At 41.0% G+C, this 24795-nt stretch overlaps 1 protein-coding gene across 3 annotated transcripts; it reads right to left on the bottom strand.

Moving 5' to 3' along the window:
- Positions 1–694: 694 nt before the first annotated feature.
- On the bottom strand, positions 695–24268 carry yrk (Yes-related kinase). 3 transcript variants are annotated; one of them, XM_023269046.3, is made up of 13 exons: positions 23878–24268; positions 10716–10759; positions 9511–9762; positions 9133–9235; positions 8267–8365; positions 7977–8080; positions 7672–7821; positions 5669–5824; positions 4787–4966; positions 3753–3829; positions 3502–3655; positions 3213–3344; positions 695–2007 (listed from the first exon to the last, which is right to left on the bottom strand). In XM_023269046.3, exons 3-13 carry the CDS (start codon positions 9737–9739, stop codon positions 1799–1801), a joined length of 1593 nt encoding a protein of 530 aa, XP_023124814.1. In that variant the 5' UTR covers positions 9740–9762; positions 10716–10759; positions 23878–24268; the 3' UTR covers positions 695–1798. The 3 variants fall into 3 exon arrangements, with proteins under 3 accessions (XP_023124814.1, XP_023124812.1, XP_023124813.1); XM_023269044.3 differs by lacking the exon at positions 5669–5824 and adding an exon at positions 6400–6564 and having other exon boundaries at positions 23878–24251; XM_023269045.3 differs by lacking the exons at positions 5669–5824; positions 23878–24268 and adding exons at positions 6400–6564; positions 21999–22992.
- Positions 24269–24795: the final 527 nt, after the last annotated feature.

The raw sequence follows: 24795 nt of genomic DNA, 5'->3' as shown, positions 1-24795 counted from the left end.
AGTTTTTATTATGACTCTGCAAATAGCTATTAGACTAATGTGGTATTTTTTTCTGACATGTATGAGCAAAATACTCAGGTCCATCAAAATTGCACTTCAGTACAGCACTTTAATGAATCAACATGAGAAATGATCATTGATTCAGGAGAAAAGCTTCCATTGTTTGTTCTTTTGCCATAAATACATGTATGTCAATGATAAGTAAACCTCTGAAGCCAGTACCAGTGCAGCTCGTGCAAAGGCCCATCAGCGCTTATGCTTTTATGGGAAGCTCAGAAGTTTCAAGGTCAACATGATTTTTATGAGAATGATTTTTTTTTCTTGTTTTATTAAGCCTGTTTTAACCTTCTCTTTTATTTGCTGGTTAGGGGCACTTTCTTTGAAAAACAGGAGCAGGTTAGAAGTAATTGTTAGAATGTGCAGAAAAAATTGCAGGCACAAATCTAAATGACCCACAGACTCGCAAAGAGAAGTCACCCATTGTTTAGCGAGTTGAGGTTGCTTCCATCTAGTCAAAGATATAATCTGCTGAGATGCAGGAACAATAGATTTAAGAACTCATTTGTATTAACTGCTGGCTGTGCAACTAATTACCTCTACTAAGTTATATTCCACCACTGCATTTAACAAAACATCAAAATCTATGCTGTGACAGTGTTAAAGCCCAAATGCACATATAATAAGAGACGTCCCATACCCTGGAAAAGATATCTGATCTTTATTACAATGACATGACAGGGGAATCGCAACATGAAGGTTACATTCTTGTCAAGAAAAATCATTTAAAACACTATTTTTCCACAGGCCTCTGATACTTATCTTTCCCCTTTATGTGTAACATTTCATGCTGCCCTCCCAATGGATGAAAACTGCATACATGTTAACTAGGTATGGAATGCTTTGTGATGCACAGATATATCTGACTTAAATTAAAACAACAAACGAGACAATTCATACAAAATTGTCATACAAAATATCAAACAAATAAAAGGAATTCCTTACCATCCCTCCCCTCAGACTTTCCTAACACATTAATAAAGGCACTTAATCTAAAACAGCCTTAAATTTGACCACATTAAGGCACATGTTGGTGGAAACATGGAAACCAGTTCGAGGAGACAGACATGGATGGAGCATTTTTTTCTGAACAACATGGAAAAGAAGAAACCAGACCTCTGTTCAGTTATTGCAGAAGTGTCAATCTTCTTAAACCTGAAATAGCAGTGTCTGTGTCTGTACATAATCTAGTCAGTTACCACACAGGTCCACGGGGTTCACTGACAGTTTTTAAAGACTGTATTTAAAATGTCGTCTGATAACCTGTCGCACCTGTGAACCTCTCTGTATCGTCGCATTTATCTCCGGCAAACAGTCGATCCACTAAAATGCTCTTCTGAGAAAGAGAAATCAAAGGACCTGAACATATATGGCAGCTGAACAGATCATGTACCCACTCGACTTCCCCCCACCCCAACACAACCATCTACATCTTCTTTCAGTTCCTTGTTGTCATGGTTACAGAGTAAAGCAACATTACTGCGAGGCCCGACCAGAAGAGCTCAGAATCTGCTCTTCAACGTGGTTAACTGATCTGTCCTGAACGGGCTGCAGCGATCAATGATCAAAGAGTCTTTAAAAACATTTAAACAAGGGAATGATATGTTTCTTAATATCTGTGCAACAAATACACTGAACGCATGTATATGTACTACGACATGCCTGTCAGTGTATTTGTATGCATGTGTCTATCTCCGTCTCTGTCCATTTATTGCTCCCCGTCTGTCCTACGCTAGTGTGGTCACAGGTTCTCTCCGGGTTGGTACTGCGGCTCCGTGGCAGTGAAGTAATCCTCAAGGAAGGACTGGAGGTACTCAAAGGTGTGCCTCTCATCGGCCTCCCGCCTCCAGCACTGCACCATCAGTTCATGGAGCGAGGCGGGGCAGCCCGGGGCACAGGGCATCCGATAGCCCCTCTCCACCTGCTCCAGCACCTCACGGTTGTTCATGCCTAAAGGGATGGAGGAGGGAGGGAGGATGCGGATGTGGGAGACAAAAGGTTTGATTAAAGACACTGTGGTTATAGAGGCAAAGATGATAAGAATAAAACAGTAGTGGTGAGAATATTTGAGCTGATTGCATCACTTTCAGTATTATGTTTACTTAAAATTACAGCATGGGAATCTGGACTAAACATGTAAGTAACTCTAATAAACCATTATATGTGATATATTCATTAACTGCATTATAAAGGGCTTTAAGCTTGAAAGAATATCAAAACAACTGTGAGTAAATTTAACGAGTTTAAATAAATTACAGGCACATAGAGCACACATGGCTTCAGCAAACTATAAAACAGCTAAAAACTGGCAACTGGTCTTACACGGGGCTGCGCATCATATGCAATCTTCTGTATTTATCCTTAAACCCTTTAAATCACTGCATCCCTGTTTATATACTGTTCATTACAGTTCAGATATTGCTATTATTTCACCAGTTTCACGTTATTCTTCCGACCATCTGTGAGTTCTGATCATTGATTAGTCTCTTCATATTTGATTTAATTCATAATAAATCTGTATAAAAAGTGCTATAACAAAACGGTGCAGTTAAATTGGCCGTGACTCCCTTGTAAAAGCGATTTTTAATCCCAGCGAGATTGTCAATAGTTCAAAATGTAAAATGTCTGAAGTAAAAGAACAATACAACATAAGTGCCACAGAAAACTCAAAATTACCATTTCTATTTTTCAATCAATATATTCGGTTAAAGCAGCAATTTTGCAAATTTATCAATAATAATGTGGAAGTGAAAGAAATTTGTAATTTATTGCACCCATTGAAATAAGTGCTAAAGGACATACAGTGCAGTAAAACCAGGAAACGGCATGATCTGCATGCTAATTAACACAGCAGGGTGGCAGGTGCTTAAGAAAGAGTCACCCCTCTTTCTCCATTCACACGTAATGCTCTATTGAGCAAGGTGCTTAAGCCATGAAGTCTCCAGTGGAGCTGTTCAGTGACCAACAGCACCGTAATGAGGTTTGTTTGCTGTGAAAATGTAAGCCAACCCCCCAAGCCTCTCTCATATGCAACTATTTCTCCAGGTAGTTGCTACATAAGACTCTAGCTGAAAATGTGCAGAGAATTTTCACCGTCGTTGATATTAAAGCTGTGAAATTAAAATGTACTGAACGAGCAGAGTATCATTTAGTACCTGGATATGGCACACGTCCTTTAGTGATGAGTTCAGTTAGTAGGATGCCAAAGCTCCAGACATCAGACTTGATGGTAAAGCGTCCGTATAGTGCGGCTTCTGGAGCCGTCCACTTAATGGGAAACTTTGCTCCTGAAACCATGGCAACACAGTAACGATGCATAATCATATAATTATGACAGGTTAGGTATAAAAATATAGGCATGGAAGCAGAAGTAGACACCTTTAATCATAGCACTGTGCAAGCATAGCACTCCTCATACACACACTTAACATGACATCCTCCTACCTTGTCTGGCTGTGTACTCGTTGTCCTCAATGAGCCGAGCCAGGCCAAAGTCAGCGATCTTGCACACCAGATTGTCTCCAACAAGGATGTTGGCTGCTCGCAGGTCACGATGGATGTAGTTCATGCGTTCAATGTACGCCATTCCAGCTGCAATCTGCACACCCACAGAGATAGAAAGTGTTCAGATCTGCAGTGGAAATATAAGCTTCTTCTAGTTTGTCACAGTGTGTTTGTGTCGGTCTTTAACTCGCCTGTGCAGCCATGTCCACCAGCTGAGGCAGCTTCAGGCTCTGCCCCTCTCCATCTTTCAAGAAGTCCAACAAGCTTCCTGAAAAAGAAAGAGGGACAAGTATGATCATGACAGTCCCTTATGCCTACTGTTTCCAACACATCTTCTGTCGTGTTCAAAACTATACATTGTGAAGCAAACATCACGCTAGGTGCAAGTAAATTCACACTGTGATACATTTTAGTAAACTCCTCTGCACAAACACATTTCAGTTTCAACTTTTGCCTCAGTCTTTATAGTTTTCAGTGAATGTTGAAGTAATATTTTGCCTGCCCCCAAGCCATCTCCACAGGTAAGTCAAATGTCATGCTCAGAGAACCAAAGAGTCTTCCACATTACAAAACGTCTCCCGATCACCACCCTTCTGCCAAATTTTTAATGTGTTGAGTAAATGTCTTCAGTGTTGACAGTTTATGTTTTACTCCTGTTTGTTAGTTAGGTGCATGCTGAGAAGGATACCTCAAAAATGTCATTTCATAAGATGGATGAGAGTCAGGACAGTGGGCAATTAAAAGTGAATGTGTTTGGTGCAGACCCAGACACATGATTTATTTATTTATTCGAAAGGTTTCTTTACAAGTTAGGGTGTTTCTGAGAATAGAGCATTTTCAGAAGCACCCTACTATTTTCTTATGAACTACTGCACTCACATAAATTAAAGAAATCTACTATGTGTCCACTGATTGTCATAATTCATATTTCAATGTATTGCAAGTGAAGATTTTATAAAATATTGTTTTTATTGTTTTTAAAAAAACATAGTTATTTTCAATATTTCTATTGTACTGTTGTTATTTTTGTTCTATTAATGTATTACTATAGCAAATTGAGAATTTGTGTATCCTATATGGTGAATGAATGCTTTTCAGTTTTTTTCAATTTCTGCAGCATTCAGTTCAGAAGCTTAGCATCAGTGAGGCTTCCAACTCCCCCTGTAAGGGCAGCAGTTCATATCTACAGTACGTCAGAGTCGTGACAGTTTATTCAGCCTGATACCTTGGCTCATGAACTCAGTAATAATGTAAATGGGCTCCTCAGACACAACGGCGTAGAGCTGCACCAACTTGTCATGACGGAGTCTCTTCATGATCTGAGCCTCCTCCAGGAAGGCCTCAGGGGACATGGTTCCTGGCTTCAGAGTCTTCACCGCTACCTTGGTGGTGCCGTTCCACATGCCTGGCATACAGACAAGCGGATGTTAATGCACGCACAGAGCATGAACACACACACACACACACACACACACACAAACATACACACACAGATACACACACATAGAGATACTGCACAAGCATGCAAACCTTTTCTGTCATAGTGATGGCTGCATACACGCACAGCATACATACTACGTCGATGGAAACACGCACACATACAGAGTACTGCACAACATGCAGGCTGTAACAAACGGACACACGTGGTCACATTTCTGGTGGATGCATATGATTGTTAGTTTGGAGAGCATGCACGACATGACAGGGTGAGGTTAGGAGGGTGGGAGGGAGGTTTCTGGTCTTACATCAACACCAGCAGCACCTGAGTTACATGGACAGGCACAGAGCACGGCTGGCCTCAGGGAGAAACTCTGCACAGCTCACAAACCCAACACACTCGGATTCAGTCAGGGAAATTGTATGACAGCTTTGACAGAAATTGGTCATAGGTGTAATTGCAAAAAACATCCTGTGGGAAATACCAGCTAATATGTGAAAAGATTTGCTTACATAAACTGACACAAATGGCCATCCACAGCCAGACACTGAGCTTTTCCAACAATCTTTGCCACAGGACAGTAGCGGACGCAGCAGAGGACAATGCTAGACAGACAGTTTTCCCTCTAAGCCTGTAGAAGGTGTCAGGGGTTGGCGGTATCAGTCTCACCCATCCACACGTCCCCAAAGCAGCCCTGTCCAAGCTTCCTTTGCATGGACAGCGTTTCTCTCGAGACCTCCCAGGCATCCCGCCCAAGACCCATGGTGAGCGGGGTGGAGGTGGGACACGGTTTTGTCAGGTAATAACACAGCCCATCATTAGAGCCTGAGAGGGGGAGGAGGTAGTTGAAAAAAGAGGGTTGAGATGAAGGTTAGGGAGGAGAGGAGTAGGTGGTTGAGAATGGGAGAAAAGAGGTGCAGTGATGGGTGGAAAGATGGAAGAAAGATGGGTGGGGGGGTGACAAAGAGGTGCAGTGAGATGATGAAACATGCACATGCAATCATGGGGGGCGAAGGGAGTAGCTCTGCACACCTGGATAAAAAATAAAATCCCATTTTTATTAATTACCACGGCCTCTGTGGGATTTTTCTCACATACATTTCTTTCTTTTTTTTTGAGAATCTGGTGCAGAGTACTTCTTTATTTTCTGCGTCTGTGTGGTTGGATCCCAAGGTGTATTTGTTGCAAGCATAGGCAGACAACAAAGACAGATCACAGGGCTTTACAGTTTTTGTAAGGTCTTCACACCAGAAATGTTTACTGATGTTCTTCAAACTCAAACAACGCTCAAACGTATTATATGTACCTGCTGCTGCTGCTGCCTAAATATTGTTTTATTCAGGTGTGCTTCAGCTGTTACCTCCCCTCCTCCCTCTTCAACACAGCCCCATTGGTCCTACCCATCCAGACTTCTCCGAACTGGCCGTTTCCCAGTTTCTTAATCAGCTGGAGAGATTCACGGGGAATCTCCCACATATCCTTGGTCTTCACTGATAAGTCGGCCAGCTTAGGCATGCCCCGCTTACAGCTGCCAATCAAACGGCAGCATAGTCCTGCCGCTCTCTCTGAGAGAGAGATGCAAACAGACAGGCAAAAAGAGGAAACAAGAAGAAAAGAAAACAGAGCAAGTGCAGAGATAAAGAAAGGACAAGACAGGCTGCTTATGTGCTTATGCAATTGACAAGCTAACCAAAAACTGAAGACCAAACACACAAGGAAACTTCAGCACAGCAGACAGAAACACACAGTCTGAGCGAATACAAAAAAAGGCAATAAAACAATTCTACAATTATTAAGAGAACTGATAGGATACATGCTGCTAGATCTCTCAGGTTCATGATCCCACACTGCAGAATTTGATATCAGTATCAGCCACTAGGGGGCAGATTAACATTGACAGAGAACAGAGGAAGTAGAGGGTGTGAACCCTTCTCACACAAACTTCTAAATTAAGCTTAAAAAGTTACTAATGGTCAGTTGTTAAAGAAGTTTTCAAACCCCTTCACCATTTTACCACAATCTAAAGATGATGCATTTCAAGTCCAACTTATGTAAGAACGGAAATGTGGCCAGCCTGTTATTATCAAACTGTATTTTAAGTATCAAAAAAGTACTAATTAGGCTACATCTATACTTGCTTAGAGTTTTGTATTTCATATATATTACATAAGTAGGTCACTATTTTTTGATGCATGTAAGCAGACTTTCAGTGTTACAGCTGGTTGAAGTGGAACTCATTTTAATTGCTTTATGACATACTGCTGGGTACTTTTTTACATTTGGTGATATTTTATAAGCATTCATTTAAATGTAAAATCTGAATCTGCCAAGCTAAAAAAGGAAATTTTTCCTCTAATATGCAGAAAAATAAAAGTCTAAGCCACGATTAAATACAGATACTCAAGTAAGTAAGTATGAACATCACACTGCTTTACATGTAAAGCACTTCAGTATATGTGCTTACTTTGTAGCACTGATAATAGTGTAATTATGAATACAAGTGCAAACAGAAAGAGATTTAAATTATTTGGTGAATGAATATGTGAAGAATCAAAGAAAATTTAGGACTGAAGCCATGGAAACAGGAGCTTTGCAGCATGAGGATACTTCACTCTGAAGGAAAGGCAGAAAAGAAATGGAAGAATTTGCGTCCTTGTGTTGATGTGCGTTACCTGTGTAGTGCTCTACAAGCTGCTGCACAGTGTCAAACTGTGATCTGGTGGTGATGTAGTAGCCACCGTTGTCTAGTTTACGAATCTTATAATGTTTGACGTGTTCTCCCTTGTTGTCGTCCCAGTCACGGATGGACAGCGAGTAAGCACCTGCAAAGAGATCGGGAAAGTAGGGGAACAGGGAAGGGAAAGCAAGGACAAAAAGCACGAAGTGGGTTGAAGTTATAGACAGAAAGATTTTACACATTCAGAGGAGTTAATCTTTTGAGAGAAAGAGTGCATGTTTGAATGTGTGGTTTCCTTACCCTTGGTGGTCTCGCTCTCACGTATGAGGAAAGTTCCCCTCTGGTTGCCATGACCCAGCAGCTGTCTCTCCGCATCCTTCCTCCCCATCTTCCCAAAATACCACCTGTCACCATAACAACACTCATTGGGTCACTGCAGCAACAGAACACCTCGCTTGACCTCTGCCTTCAGACTAAATGTCAATCACTGAGACAATCTTACAACGTAAACTATCAGTCCTTATACTCCGTCAAACTCAGTGTCACTAATGTGTTTGTGTGCTGGTGTGTGTGTTTGTGTGCACACTCACTCCTCGGCTTGTATGGAGTCCACAGGAGCTACGTAGTTGGAGGGGATGTAACCTGAGTTTCCAGTGTCCAAAGAGCGAGCTTCCCACCAGTCGCCCTCTCTACAAAATCACACACAAAATGTTTTTTTTACTTGTACAGATGCAAAACATCACATACATATGGAACAGCAGTGGTTAGTTGGTGACAGATGGTGCGGTCAGCTCACAGTTCAGTATGATACAATAGTGTAAAAAATGCTTCAAGTTTACAACTTCTAACAAAGTTACATACATTTAAAAAAAAAGTACAGAAAATATAAACTCTTATGGGAAATATTGCATCTTTTTCTAGTAATCTGATCTTCATAAAACTAAGAAGACTTAAAGAAGCCAAGATCAGAAAGAAAATAAGGAACACAACTTCAAACTTGGTTGGTGTACAAAAAACAACAAAAAAACCCCCACTTCCAAACACCTCTGTTTCGCTTTCGAATATAAACAGAAACATCATCATATAAATTCATTTCAGATTTCTGGAAAAATACTAAATGTTTTTAAAGAACACAAGCTTGTCAACATTGCCAGCAGCTACTGAGACCTCTGACAGTTTGCAGTGTTAATGGGTGCCATTTAATTGCAGCCTGTGGAATTTAATGTATGCAAACAAAATTAATTACCTTTTGGAAGTCATAACTGATCTAATTTAACACATTTAACAGATCACATTAAAATTCGTTTATCAGCTCCTGATGCGTATTGTCAGGAATCTGAATGACAAATATATTTTCATTTGTTACTTCAATCGTAATAGGGATTTTTTTTCTATTAAAAATGTCAACATCTGTAAACAAATACAAATACAGTGACTTTTGTGCATTTGTACTCACGTGTTGTTGATGATTTGGAATTTCTCTCCTTTTTGGAAAGTGAGGTCATCTTCAGTACGAGCGTCATAGTCGTACAAAGCTATGAAGAGAGTGACTCCACCACCTGTATTTGCATTAAACGAGATAATTATCAGCTTCCAGTTATACACGAGGGTTGTTTTGCTGTCTTAGAAGAGCTCAGATATTTGAGTCTGGAGATGGAAACAAGTTGGACTGTAAACACAAACTCTATGACAGAAACAATGATCACTGAAGAAGTGCTCGAGAGGTTGGATTTGATCTGTTGCTAAATTATGAAAAACTGTACTTGTTAATTAGTACATTGATTTTTACCCCCTAGCGCTTAGGTAATGTAATATAACAGACATTTTTGCCAACCTCCAGGCCGCTGGTGTGAGCTGGAGTTGGAGAAGATGGTGCTGGAGGGGAAGGGTGTGTTGAAGTCTGGGATTGTCACAGTGGGGTCAGGACAGTAACGGCCCTGAGTCATGGCCGCGGACGACCCTCCATCTGCGTTGCTAGGAGACAGATCTGTAATGTCTACTGCTGCTGATGTTGCTGCTACTGCTTTGGCAGACTTTTTCTGCTTACAACAGGCACACCCCATAATAACCAGCACGGAGACGGCGTCTGCGAAAGCAAGCAGAGTTACAGTAACGTGCCACAACTAACATTAAAAGTCAATTTTTCTTCTCTTTGTTGCTGCTTGCGCCTATTTAATAGGATCTCAAGCTGTGCACAGAGTACAGAAGGCTTTTAGTACCTGAAGTATGCATAATGGTAAGACTGTGCATATTCACACGCAGTCATAATTAACACATGCTAATATAGATGTAGGCAGAAGTGTGTTGTAGTGATGTGTTAGGGTGTAACTCCTCCTGTGGCGTATCTATAAGTGGATGCTGGAGTATAAATAGGAAATCAATGACAATATAGTAAAGCACCATTTTAACTAGATACAGTTCTTTATTATGACTATGGACAATGTGTTAGAGAAAGAAGTGTGTATATTTAAGCTGCACAAGCTGAAACAGTCCGATTTGTAGTCCAGAGTATGTGTCAGGGGGAAAAAAGAACAGATCCTACATTTCCCATCATGCAAATTGATAATATATTGAAAAACACATTCTAACACTGTAGTCCAGGCTGCCTATGATACAGATAATGTTGGGGGTTTTTTTTCCGTCAAACTTTGCAAAATCTCCCAACATCATCATTGATAAACTTCATGTGTTCAATCATAGTAACAACTTTCCTACTTCATTAACTGCTGGATCACAATCTACAGACACAATAAAAAATAACAGTAACAAATAAGAATTATATCAATGTCAGTATTACTGTAGGTAATCCCCTAAAGCCTGTCAATGCAGACTGAGACTTCAAACACAAGCTTGCTGAAAGTGAAAGCAACACAGGTTAACAACATCTAGTGAGTGAAAAAAAAGTATAGAGAACTGTGAAGAGAGAAGTAACTAACTTTAAATAAAAAAACTTAACTTCCCTCGAGCAGGAGGAGGAGGAGGAGGAAGAAGAAGAGGGGGTGGAGGAAGGGCGGGAAAGAGAAGTTAACTTTTTCTCACCTGATGTCTTCCTCTGTCAGATCATCTGTCAATCACCATCGCCACTGGAAAAAAGACGGAAGAAGTGAGTGACAAGGGCTGGAATGAGAGAGCAGGGCAAAGAGAGGATGAGTGGCAGAGAACCGGAGAGGGAAAAGGTGGTGGAGAATGTGAGAGTAAGGCTCAAGAGCGGTAAAGCGTGAATAAAGAGAAGCGTGAAGGCAGACGCGAGGAGACAGAGAAGTTAGAAAAAAAATGGAGACAGCTTCAGATAAGGAAAGACAGAGAGAGATGTGAGGTTAGCCACTTCCCTTTTTGCTTTGCTGTTTCGAGAGGGTACTCAGTCACTCTCTCTGGTCAACAGCTGTGCGTGTGTGTGTGTGTGTGTGTGTGTGTGTGTGTGTGTGTGTGTGTGTGTGTGTGTGTGTGTGTGTGAACATGCCTGTGTGTGTGTGTATGTCTGTGAATGTGCCTGCGTGTATGTGTGGGTGTGGGGGTTTGTGGTGAAATGACTCTGTAAATGTCATCATTAGAAAGGGGTAACTGACACAAAGTGACTGTCGGTAGCAATGTGAAATGGGTTTCACAAAGATCATTGTGTTGTAGTGCGCTCATGTACGCAATTTGGACTTCCAGTTTTAAGCAATCCACATTGTTTCAATAGAATGTGTGTTGACAAAGCAAAAGCTGGAGCGCACAACTAGAGGAAACAACAGACAGTAAAACATTTTAATTGCGTGCAGAGGCGAGTGTACAGTTATCAACATGAACTTCCCTGATCAACATGGTTTTCTTTTCAACATTATTTCCTCAGCAGAACCTAAATACATACTCGTAAGAGTCTTGCTACACTGGCTCTGTCCAAGGTCAACACAATCAAATGAAATCTAAATGTCACAAATTAACACAGATCTTGTTTGCTTGTCTGTGATCCTTTTAATTATTACAGTTATGATACAACCATGTTGCAGTAAATCCCCCCTCCCATTGTGAAGATAATAATGTTCACTATTGGCTGAAACTGTTACACAGTTCAAGAAACTATTTTGGTGACAGCAAAAAAGGCAAAAAATATCTCGTCCAACTTCGACGTGATGATTTGTTGCTTTTCTGTCACGTTACAGAAAACTTCATATTTTTTAGAAAGTTGTTCAAACAAGATGAGTAATGACATGATGTCATGTTGAGTATTAGTAAACTGTGGGGGGGGGCTTTAAAAAAAATGTTTTGCTGATATTTTTTAGATTCAAGATTCAAAGCGTTTGTCATATGCACAGTAAAGAAGCATGTTTCCCCGTACTATTAAATTCTTCCTTTGCTATCCACAGTGAATGCCAAACAGTATAAATGCATCCATCCATCACCTATAGACCACTTAATCCCCATTAGGGTCAAGGGGGGGCTGGAGTCTATCCCAGCTGACTTACAGTGAAGGCAGGGACACCTGGACAGGTCACCAGTCTATCACAGGGCTACACATAGAGACCAACAAGCATTCTCACATTCAAACCTACGGACAATTTAGAATTAACCTCAGCATGTTTTTGGACTGTGGGAGGAAGCCGGAGAACCCGGAGAAAACCCACGCAGGAAAACATGCCAACTCCGCACAGAAAGATCCCAGGCCCAGGCGAGGACGCAAACCGGGGATCTTCTAGCTGTGACGCAACAGTGCTAACCACAGAACCACTGTGCAGCCCCCAATATAAATTTAAGTACTAAAAGGATATAAAGATAAAATAGATGAAGAAAAGCAATTTAGACATTTTAACCAAGAAAATAATTGGCAGAGGAACCAATAGTGAAAACAAACATCAGCTGCAGTCTGAGAATCAAGACAACAGTCACACTGGTGCATAGGTTGTATATAAAAGATGGATGTAGCTACTGTGACATCCCCCAGTGGTTTGTGGACTACAGTTGTGAAACCTCAAGTTTGGAATTAAGTCATGGTCATCTTGATGTTTTAAAACCATATGTGATGATTGCAGAGTGGATCTGACTCAGAGCCTGAGCAATTTGTCAATCACAAGGGAGTCCCACTCCAAAGTATGAACTGCTCTACCGTCTATATTCACTAAATGGGACCACAATTTACAAAATAAGCATCATGCTGTTTTGACAGAGAGTTGAAACTATCATTTGAGACCATAAACTCATTAGCAAAATGTTGAAGGATCAAGTGAGAAGCAGGGTTATTTTCTCATAGACTTCTATACAATCTGACTTCTTTTTGCAACCAAAGGAGTCGCCTCCTGCTGGTTGTTAGAAAGAATGCAAGTTCAAGTCACTTCCCTGTTGGCTTTAAAGAGATTAGGCTACATCCATCTTGTACATACACTGTATGTGTTTGAGGTTGCAGTTTTTAATATGTAGTTTGTGAACAAAATATTAGAAAAACGTGGTAATGTAAGTCAATACAACTAAATAGGACCACAAACAGCTACCACCCAAATAGCCATAAAATTTTTGAATCATCTATAATCCTTGTAAAGGTTGGATTTACTGACGAGTTCTTATAATGTCCTGGAATAGTTTCAGTCAGATGTGTCTGATAAACTGACAACTAAGTGTAGAGCGACCGTGGGATTCAAACTGACAACCTTTAAAACTGACCTAACTCCTGGATACAGCCACCCCACCTACTGAGGAATGTGGGGGAAGTCACACAGAGGAAGAACAATACAAGTTATGGCAGCGAAGGACAAAAAAAAAAATCGGTTTCGTCATGAAAAAAACAGCAGAGGTCCCAGTGAACAGCGTCAGCTTTCGAATTCCTAGAAATTCCTCACAATCTTTAAAGCAACAAAAGCTATTATGGGCTACATCCAGAACAATCTGTTGCTCACTCGGTGCAAAATACGCAAAAGCTTTACATGTGCAGAATCTGCACACGCACGCACACACACACACACACACACACACACACACACACACACACACACACACACACACACACACACACACACACACACACACACACACACACACACACACACACACACACACACACACACACACTTGTTCACTATCAGACTGGCCATCATGAGAGCTGCAGGAAGTTAGCCCTGTTAGAGTTTCCTGTCCACCCTTCTGATGGCTCCCCCCTTTTCCTGGAAACTGAGGACAGGGTCCATCCACACACACACAAATGGACACACTCGAAGCAGCTGCAGTGCCACAAACTCCCTCAACACATTTCCCTCACTATTGCTGCTGTTCTCTACTCGGCGCCCACACCCCTCGAACAACAACCTTCCATATTCTCTCTCTATCCACCCATCAGCTGCTGACTTCTTTCTCATTCTGATAAACCACATAAAGGAGAAGTGACAGAAGGCGTAAAAGAAGCTTCTTCCCTTTCATCCTTATCTCTCTTCTGCCCTTTTGCTCGCCTCTTTTTTTTCTCCTGCTTCTCTGGGATTGGCAGATGACCACAGACAAGACTGATACAATAACAGATATGTATTCACACACACACAGAAACACCGGGGAGTGTTTGCAGGGCAGCCATTGTTCTCAACTGGGTTCCTGTTGACCAGATATTCTTGCTCTTGTCTGTCTTCCTCTCTGCACACAGAAGCTGTGATAACTCAAAAAGCAGACAATAAATCAGATGACCTGAGGTGTACATACATTAAAAAAAACACCTTCATGAAAACAAAAACACAATTCAGCCCTAAAGTCTTACACAATGAAGCGCAATTCACAGAAATGTAAGAAGAACAACACTGTGCACCTACATGCTGATACCGAATGTGTCAAGGTGCAGAGTTAAAAACTGAACCACACGTGTCTATCTCCTCACCCTTGCCTGTACTTCGTAATAACAATTTGGGTTTATGTTTCAATCTGTCACAAAGTTTAGAGATACAAGTATAAAGTGTGAGAGTGTGGGCGGGTGATGAGACTGGTGATGAGTGGTAAAGTGAGCTCTGTATAGTCAAACTGGTACACTGCATACTTGTTGCTGCTTTTTCAGTGTTTGAGGAAAAACAATCAGAAAAAGTGCCAAACACCAGCACAAGTAAAGTGCAGTCTGAGTTCCTCTTTGCCTCTTGAAACTAAATAGCAAAAATGATATACATTGAAAGGAATTACTCCTAGGTGGAATGATGCAAGTTTAAAGTTATTAAGCATTTAAGATACAACTGTGTAAATAAGAATAAAATGAATGTTCCATTAAAAGGCCCTTCAATGACAAACACACAACGCCTTAAACGTTATCTAAAATACGTTGTCCTGCTACTATATGATGCAACAACTAAACATTATTTCTTCATAACACAACTGCGATTAAAGGTTGCTTCTTGCCACAATATACCAAGAATACAATGACTTTTCAGTCACACTCTTTCCGCAGAATTGTCTTGTTGCTATGTCAAAATTAAACTTCATGTCACTGACTGGCTGCTGAATGTCATGGTAGATTTTTATAGCATCACGCGAACACACAGAAGGAATAATTATAATACGCTGTGAAAGAGAAGCTGCTTCCTCTGGTGGGGAGAATTGTGGTGTTTATGTCTGATAAGTCTCTCTGCAACATCAGATCCTTTTGCATCAGATTATTAGGTAGTTTTTTAGAGCATTTATCCCTTTGACAGTTGATATTTTTCATGTCATGTTTCACCTTAATGCCAGTACGTGCCCCTCGTCATTTGAAGACATACAGTTTCACAATTTACAGATTTTACTTGCTGCCAAAGAAACCGTGCCCAAAAAATTGTCAACTGTGAGATCTCGGAAAAAGGTGTCACTGCTGAATTTTTTAACAAACCCCTAATGAGCACCCCAGATTAATTTCAATTCATCTCCATTGGACTGGCAAGGAGGCATAAATCTTGGATATCAGACTCTCAAAAACTGCACTGCTGCATGTTTTTTTAGTGATTTAGTGACCCAGCTCTTTAAGTAAAACCTATAACAGAACTACACAACAGCAGGAGAAAATATTCTGGTAATTTAACAGTAGCCATACTATACTTTAAATATTATCCAAGGTATGTATTCAAGATTCGATTAATTAAAAGTAGTTATAATCATCAACGAAATGTGCCTAAAGTTTCTAAAGTAAAAAACTTAGTAATTCAATTCAATTCAATTTTATTTATATAGCGCCAATTACAGTCAAATTGTCTCGAGACGCTTTACAGAACCCATATGCCTGACCCCCAGAGCAAGCCAAAAGGCGACAGTGGCAAGGAAAACACCCTTTTAACAGGGAAAAAAACCTCGAGCAGAACCCGGCTCTAATGTGGGGGGACCCATCTGCCTGCTGGCCGGGCGGGTTGAGAGGGACAGAAGAGGTAGAAAGGTAGAGATAGAGGGATAGAAGTAGAGGGGTATAGGTAGAGAGGTAGAGATAGAGGGATACAGATAGAGGGGTAGAGATAGAGAGGTGGGGGGGTGGGACACAAGGACCATAAAACACAGCCACACATCTGAAGCATCCAGCATCCAGCTCTGGGACCAGGGACACTCGGAGAAAGGACACAGAAAGAAACAGAGTGAATGTAATGCAATAATGGTATATATAGTAAATACATAGGTAGTTAGAGAAGGGCTCAGTGCATCAAGAGAGGTTCCCCAGCAGCCTAGGCCTATAGCAGCATAACTAGGGGCAAACTAAAGGGACGTCAAGAGGGGAAGTCAGTTGTGCAAATGAAAACACCAGCATACCCCGTCAGGGTCCCCCAGTCAGCCCTAACTATAAGCTTTGTCGAAAAGGAAGGTTTTAAGCCTGGTCTTAAAAATAGAGAGGGTGTCCGCCTCCCGAACCCAAACTGGGAGCTGGTTCCACAGGAGAGGTGCCTGATAACTGAAGGCTCTGCCTCCCATTCTACTTTTAGAGATTCTAGGAACAACAAGTAAGCCTGCAGTTTGAGAGCGAAGAGTTCTGCTAGGATAATATGGTACTATCAGGTCTTTAAGATATGATGGAGATTGGTTGTTAAGAGCTTTATATGTCAGAAGAAGGATTTTGAATTCTATTCTAGATTTAACAGGAAGCCAATGAAGAGAATCCAATATAGGAGAAATATGATCTCTCTTGCTAACTCCCGTCAGTACTCTGGCTGCAGCGTTTTGGATCAGCTGTAGATATTTCAGAGAGCTATTGGGACAACGTGATAATAAGGAATTACAGTAGTCAAGCCTAGAAGTAACAAATGCATGGACTAGTTTTTCTGCATCACTCTGAGACAGGATGTTCCTGATTTTCACAATATTTCTCAGGTGGAAAAAGGAAGTCCTACAGATTTGTTTTATGTGCGAGTTAAAGGACATGTCCTGGTCAAAGATAACGCCGAGGTTCCTCACAGTAGTACTGGAGGCCAATGTAATGTCATCCAGAGTAACTATATGCTTTGAAAGCAATTCTCTAAGATGTTTGGGGCCAAATACAATGACTTCAGTCTTGTCTGAATTTAGTAGTAAGAAATTATAGGTCATCCAGGTCTTTATGTCCTTAAGACAATCTTGCAGTCTAGCTAGCTGATTAGTTTCATTTGGCTTCATAGATAAATACAATTGAGTGTCGTCAGCATAACAATGGAAATTAATACAGTGCTTCCTAATAATGTTGCCTAAGGGAAGCATGTATAGTGTGAACAGTATTGGTCCTAAGACAGAACCCTGAGGAACTCCATGATTAACCCTAGTATGCTCAGAAGAGTCATTGTTGACATGCACAAACTGGAACCTGTCTGATAAGTAGGATTTAAACCAGTCCAGTGCTGTCCCTTTAATGCCAATAGAATGTTCTAGTCGCTGTAATAAAAGTTTGTGGTCGATTGTATCGAATGCTGCACTAAGGTCCAATAAAATAAGTATAGAGACCAGTCCATTATCTGACGCTATGAGAAGGTCATTAGTAACTTTCACCAGAGCTGTTTCTGTGCTATGATGCACTCTGAAGCCTGACTGAAACTCTTCAAACAAGCTATTCCTTTGTAAATGTTCACATAATTGATTTGCAACTGTTCTTTCCAGAATTTTGGAGAGAAATGGGAGGTTGGAAATTGGTCTATAGTTGGCTAAAACATCTGGATCTAGAGTGGGCTTTTTAAGTAAAGGTTTGATTACAGCAACCTTAAAAGCCTGTGGTACATAACCTGTTACTAGAGAGAGATTAATCAGATCTAACATTGAGGAATTAATTAAAGGTAAAGCCTCCTTGAACAGTCTAGTTGGGATAGGATCTAAAAGACATGTTGATGGTTTGGATGTAGAAACTATTGAAATGAGTCCAGAGAGATGTATGGGGGTGAAAAATTCTAAATATCCATCTGGTCTTACAGCCAATTCTAAAGTATCTGTACTCGATGATACATCTGTGACATTTGCAGGAAGGGCCAGATTAATTTTTTCTCTAATCGTAATAATTTTATTTGTAAAGAAGCTCATGAAGTTGTTACTGCTCAAAGCTAAAGGAATACAAGGTTCAACAGAGCTCTGACTCTTTGTCAGCCTGGCTACAGTGCTGAAAAGAAACCTGGGGTTGTTCTTGTTTTCCTCTATTAAAGATGAATAATATGTTGTCCTGGCATTACGAAGAGCTTTTTTATAAATTACTAGACTATTTTTCCAAGCTACATAAACTTCCTCTAAATTAGTGGAATACCACTTCCTTTCCAGCTTTCGGGATGCCTGCTTTAAAGTCCGCAGCTGGGAATTATACCAAGGAGCAGGTCCTCTCTGAGATAGAACTTTCTTTTTTACAGGTGCAACACTATCAAGTGTTGTACGCAGTGAGGCTGCAGCATTATTAACAATATAATCCACTTCTGTGGGGGTAAAATTATAATATTTCCCTTCCATTATATCAGTAAGTGGTGCTGGACTAAATAGAGAGGGTATTATTTCCTTAAATTTAGTCACCGAATTGTGAGACAGACATCTACTGTAATGATATTTATTCTTAACTCCTATACAATCTATTGTTGTAAATTGAAATGTTATCATAAAATGGTCAGAAAGAAGAGGGTTCCGGGGAAATACTGTTAACTGTTTGATTTCTATGCCATAAGTCAGAACGAGGTCAAGGGTATGATTAAAACTATGAGTTGGTTTATTTACATGTTGAGAAAACCCAATTGAGTCTAATATTGAATTAAAAGCAGTCGTAAGGCTGTCACTGTCCACGTCAACATGAATGTTGAAGTCACCCACAATAATGACTTTATCTGAGCTGAGCACTAAATCAGATAAAAAGTCTGAGAATTGAGATAAAAACTCAGAGTAAGGAGCAGGAGGACGATATACAACAACAAATAAAACTGGTTTCTGAGCTTTTAAATCTGGATGAGAGAGACTGAGAGTAAGATTTTCAAATGAACTGTAACTAGGTTTAGGTCTCTGGTTCATTTTTAAGCTAGAGAGGTAAATTGCTGCCACTCCTCCTCCTCTGCCTGTGATTCGAGGAACATGACAGTTAGTATGACTAGTAGGAGTTGATTCATTTAGACTAACATATTCTTCCTGCTGCAACCAGGTTTCAGTCAAACAGAACAAATCAATCTGGTTATCAGTTATCAAATCATTTACTAACAGAGATTTAGACGAGAGAGATCTAATATTTAACAGACCACATTTAATTGTCCTGTTTCTTCGCTCAGTTGAAATAGTGGTATTAATTTTAATTAGATTTTTATGGTTACTATGTCTTTTGTTTATTTTTGATTTGCTTAATTTATTGAATTTTGGTGGTCGGGGGACAGACACAGTCTCAATAAAGCTAACTGAATTACTGGAGGGTGACAGCTGAGAGGAAACTGCAGAGAGGTGTGGAAGACTACAACTCTGCATCCTGGTCTGAACTCTGGGTTGTCATGCTTTAGGAGTTCTAATAAAATCAGCCATATTTCTAGAAATGAGAGCTGCACCAGCCAAAGTGGGATGGATGCCGTCTCTCCTAATCAGACCAGGTTTTCCCCAGAAAGAGCTCCAATTGTCTATAAAGCCAACGTCGTTTGCAGTACACCACGTAGACGACCAGCGGCGAAACGATGCCATACGGCTAAACATGTCATCGCTTGTCAGATCAGGCAGGGGTCCAGAGAAAACTACGGAGTCCGACATGGTTTTGGCAAAGTTACACACCGATGCCACACTAACTTTGGTGACCTCCGATTGGCGTAACCGGGTGTCATTACCGCCGACATGAATAACAATCTTACTGTATTTACGATTATCTTTAGCCAGCAGTTTCAAATTTGCTTCTATGTCGCCCGCTCTGGCTCCTGGGAGGCATTTTACTACGGTCGCTGGTGTCGCTAGCTTCACGTTTCTGACTACGGAGCTGCCAATGATCAGAGTTGGTTTCTCAGCGGGTGTGTCATTGAGTGGGGAAAAACGATTAGAAACGTGAAGCGGTTTGTGGTGTGCCGGGACAGCGGGCTTGAACTTAGGACTACGTTTCCTACGAACTGTCACCCAGCTACCCTGACTTCCCGGCTGCTCGGGAGCTGCTAGGGGACGGCTAGCAGAAGCTACACTAGCAGCTATGCTATTGCGGTCCGCACCGGCTAAGGGAGCCTGGCTAACAGCTAGCGGGGTGTTTTCCATGGTGCGGAGCCGCGCTTCCAATTCAGAGAGCCTCGCCTCCAAAGCTACAAACAGACTGCATTTATTACAGGTATCGTTATCACTAAAGGAGGCAGAGGAGTAACTAAACATGTGACACACTGAGCAGGAAAGAGAAGGAGAGGAAGAGGGAGAAGCCATGCTAACTGCTAAGTGCTAGGCTAGCGGACAGAGATAACAGATTAACTTAGAATTAAGTACTGAGAGGGTGCGTGAAGAAAACGAGTGTATGTTACGATTCAAATATTACCGCTACACACAGATTTAATGAATATCAAATTAGATGGAGTGGATAAGCTACAACAGTCACAGAACACAACACAGCGCTACAACAGGAAGTGACGCAATACGCTCACCGTAACGTCAGACGTCAGCAGATCAGATCAGCCCAGAACAGAGGTTTAGAAAATACTTTTTGTACTCTTTGTTTTAATCTTAAATGGGTGAAATTGTAATTTTCCTCCATAAATGCACATTCATATATCTCCTAATGACAAAGTGAAAACATGTTTTTAGAAATTCTTGCCAAAAAAAGTCTCATTGACAAAAATACTGAGGTCGACAAGTTATAGTTTGTAGTCTTCTTAGTTAATTATCTACAAGCTTTGCACATCTTAATTTGGACAGTTTATCCCATTAACTTGGGAGATCCTGCCAAGTTCTATCATAGTGGATGTGAAGTATCTGTCAACTGACATGTTCAGCTCTCCACAGATGTTCTGTGGGGATTATGAGGAGGTCTGGATGGGACATACAATGATACTCGCCCCAGTAAAGTCCTGGCCTCAGATCATTGTTGTGGTGAAAGGTGTGGCTCAGGTTGTTTCTTCAATGACTCTCTGTATTTGGCTGCATTCACCCTTCCCTCCATTCTGGCCAGTCTTACTAAGAAACACTTGGATATTGTGCTTCACCTTGGAGCTCAGTAGTGCCTGGTGTCCACCAGATATAATACTTTAAGTTCTGCTCAAAAAGGAACATTTTTTGCCACATCAGACCAGAGAATCTACAATAATGTCAATTTTACCCACTTAAAAGTAAATCACACAACAAAGTGTGCAACAAGAGAAGGTGTCAGAATACTTTCTGAATGTGCTGTATGCAAAAATATCTAGTCAGTGAAATATTTGTATATTATCTGGCACTATTATGGATGGATCAACATGAAGCTAAGCAGTACAATAATGTTGCGGTTGACTGAGTAGGAGATAAATTTCGCTTCTTCATATATGGTTGGGTGGTTTAAACTTGGTCAATTTATTTGATCTCATAAACTGATCAGAATATTCTGTTTGTAAAATATTAATCGGAAAAACAATGGTTTAATATAGCAGTGAAGTATAGGTACAACATGGAAATACTCAGCACAAAGACTACACTTTCTACAGCTTTTGCCTACTCTGAACAATATAAGGACGCATATAAATTCTGACCTAAAAGCCACTTGCACGCATTCAGTGCATTCTCACAAAATCACAATAACATCACCCTCCATCACCGTCGTCACACTCACAAACATCCAAATCCAAATGACACACCCTTTCCTGCACAGTGGACCGCAGATAAGCTGCTCCCAGCGGGAACACTCGCTGCAGCAACACACACACACACACACACACACACTTCTTCAAATCTGTGGTGTTTCAGGACTTTACTCTTGTTTTGTGCTGAGCGAAGACTTTCTCCACTTTACTCCTCATCATCAGGGTCTTTTCTTACCTTTTCTTTCTCGCCTCTCACCCCTCTGTTTCTCCCTGATGTGCTCCCTCACCAGCAGGAAACTCCACAGGATGCAGAGTGTGAGTGGGGCAGGAATGATAGGACAATGGGAAGCAAGCTGTCACCGAACCCTCAGAGCGCACACTCATAGAGCGCGTATGCACTCTAACAGAAAGGCTGAAGGGGAGCAGTGGAAAAGTAAGGTGCCTCGGTCATCGGGATGTCCTGTTTCCACATGATGTCATCATTTCCTCTAGATAGAGAGCACTGAGCTAACTGGTTGGATGCCGTACATGAGCATTTGCAGAGGTTAAATAGTTGCGTTAAGGGTTCAAGGTCTATTTCTGTGGGACCAACAAGGAGAAAAAGTGACTTCCTTAAGTCATTTTCTGGCTGAAAACATGCAGAACTCCTCGTCGACACATCAAGCTCTGGAGCTAAGCTTAAATGAGAGGTCACCTGCCTCTACCCTCAGATGAATCTTGGGAAAACTGAGTGATGAAGTCCATTTCTAACCCTAAAAACATGTCCACGCCCCCTTCCTTCCTGAGTAGGACCGAGGCTAAAGACAGGAACTGATGAAGTCCGGCCTCCGATGGTCTAATCGCGTTTTTCCCATCTAAGCTTCAAAATTCCAGGACAATTCCTTCACAGCCATACAATAAACTTTTTAATGCTTTGAATCAAACATTTATTTTGATACGTGGAAATTAAATGTGTGATTATGTAACCTGCCATCACAAAGACAGAACAAACACCAATCAGAACATGCTCAAGCCACAAAAACGCCTCAGATGGATGGATGTTGAGGAAACAGGCCGCCCGGCCTTTTCCTCAAGGTGGCTTCCTGTAGCTGCTCCAAATAAATCAGTCGCATTGACTGAAGGAATATTTAACACAGTCTCACAGGCATGAGGCCTTGAGCCTAAATAACAATTTGACAATTTATCTATCACGAATGTAAGATAAGATGTACTTTACTGTCTCCAAAGGGAAATATGCCTTGAGCAGTTGTGAATCTTCACAGCTCTGTACAACTACAGATATGATAGTAAAAGAAAAAATACACAACCCAAAACAATTAAAATATTCCTCTCTTAACTTCCACACATACATATAAACCTATGTAAATAGTGTACTTGTAAGAGCACTGTAATATACCTTAAACAGATAAATAAAAGTTCAGATTAAACTGTTGCTTGTTGAGTTGTGTGTGATAAAAACATCCATTTAATTCAACATTATCCAGCTACAATAATAAGTTCTGTTTTTACCCTTTTACCTTGATTAAAAGCTACATTTTCCATTAGTACAGCCTTGCAACTGACAAGCCTTAAATCTTTGCTGGCAAAAGATCCCACTTCAGAGTAGCTGACTAACTTATCTGGTGAATTCAACTCTTTCAATATCGCAGTATTGGCTGTTTGATTTTCTAAATACCATCCTCTATGGAACCCCTCCAGCGTGAAGAGTGGAAGTTGTGGTACAGGAACACTTGAATAACTTCTCACAGGCAGCTAGCCAAACTTCCTTTTATTTAACAGAAAACTCCAAAGTTACCCAATTTTCGCAAAAACTGAAATCAGCACCGATCTGGCTATTTAATTAAACAAGATAATGATGCTTTTCAAGGCCTCTTTACCTGCCTGGGTTAAATTGTAACATACATACCGAGCAAAACAGTAAAAGTTTAGAGGTGAAATGTATCTATTAACCCAGCTATTGGAGGAAAAGTACCTTTAAATGTTACTTGTACGCGACATTCCGGTAGTTTTAATGGGGAAACGGGCAGGTCTCGGCAAAACAAGTAATTTAAATTAAAATACCGTGAGGCAGATGAGTTTCAGGCTGTTTTCAGGTATAAAAACGGTGAACGTACCTGACACAGAAGTTATTACCGGGAGTCCTGGGAGTCGTGAGCGGCTGCGCTGTCCGGTAGCTCGAGGGGCGCACGGAGAAAAGGAGCGCGCTGCTCAAAAGTGAAAAAAGAAAAAAAAGTGAGCGCGCGTGAGACGGCCGGAAGACTCGCACGCGCACAGTGAGGTCCAACCCAGAGGAAGGCGCGCGGACATGAGATCGCTCTAACCTAAATTCAACAGAAACATTAATTAGACGTTATCCTTAATAAACAATCATTTTCACCCATCAAAATAGCAAAATTCTACCCTTGAGAATTATTTTGTCAGAGACTACGCGTTGTCTGTAATCTCAGGCCAGATTTAACAACAAGAAATCTGTTTATTATTCGCACTGATTAAGGAATAGGAGTTCACATGCCACTGATTTTGGCACAGAAGTCCTTTTTCTAGTGCGTAAAAAAAAAGCACCGACTACGTGGTAATGTGGATCTGTGCTATCTGAAGCCCGACTGTAGTGCGATCTGAGCTCTCGGTGTCTGCATGGTGTGCAGTTGCAAGGTGGGATGCGACACATTCACTCACTTCTGAGAATGACAGGAAGGCTAAATGAGATGTGTGATATCCGCGTACAAGCAAATATACAACCGGGCAGTAATCACCAAAAGGTGAGGGGCTGAACCTGTCCTAGTATGTAGATATTCTGAGGCATGTTTCAGCTGTAACTCTAGAAAACTACACTATGATTGTACAGTTCACACAGACTGGTGGCTCATCCAATTATAAAGTCTGTGTCGCCATCTTGTGGTTTGTCAATGGAACTTTTGCTTCGACTTTCCAATGATTTTCACTGTTGGCTCAGTGTTTTTTCCTGCCAGTAAAACAACACCGCCTTAACCCTCCTGTTGTCCTCATTGACGGGCACCAAAAAAAATATTGTT

Source organism: Amphiprion ocellaris, chromosome 15 (assembly GCF_022539595.1).
Source record: "Amphiprion ocellaris isolate individual 3 ecotype Okinawa chromosome 15, ASM2253959v1, whole genome shotgun sequence".
Lineage (NCBI taxonomy): Eukaryota > Metazoa > Chordata > Actinopteri > Pomacentridae > Amphiprion > Amphiprion ocellaris.
Note: the sequence above shows the minus strand (reverse complement) of the source record. Positions and strands in the feature narration are given on the sequence as shown.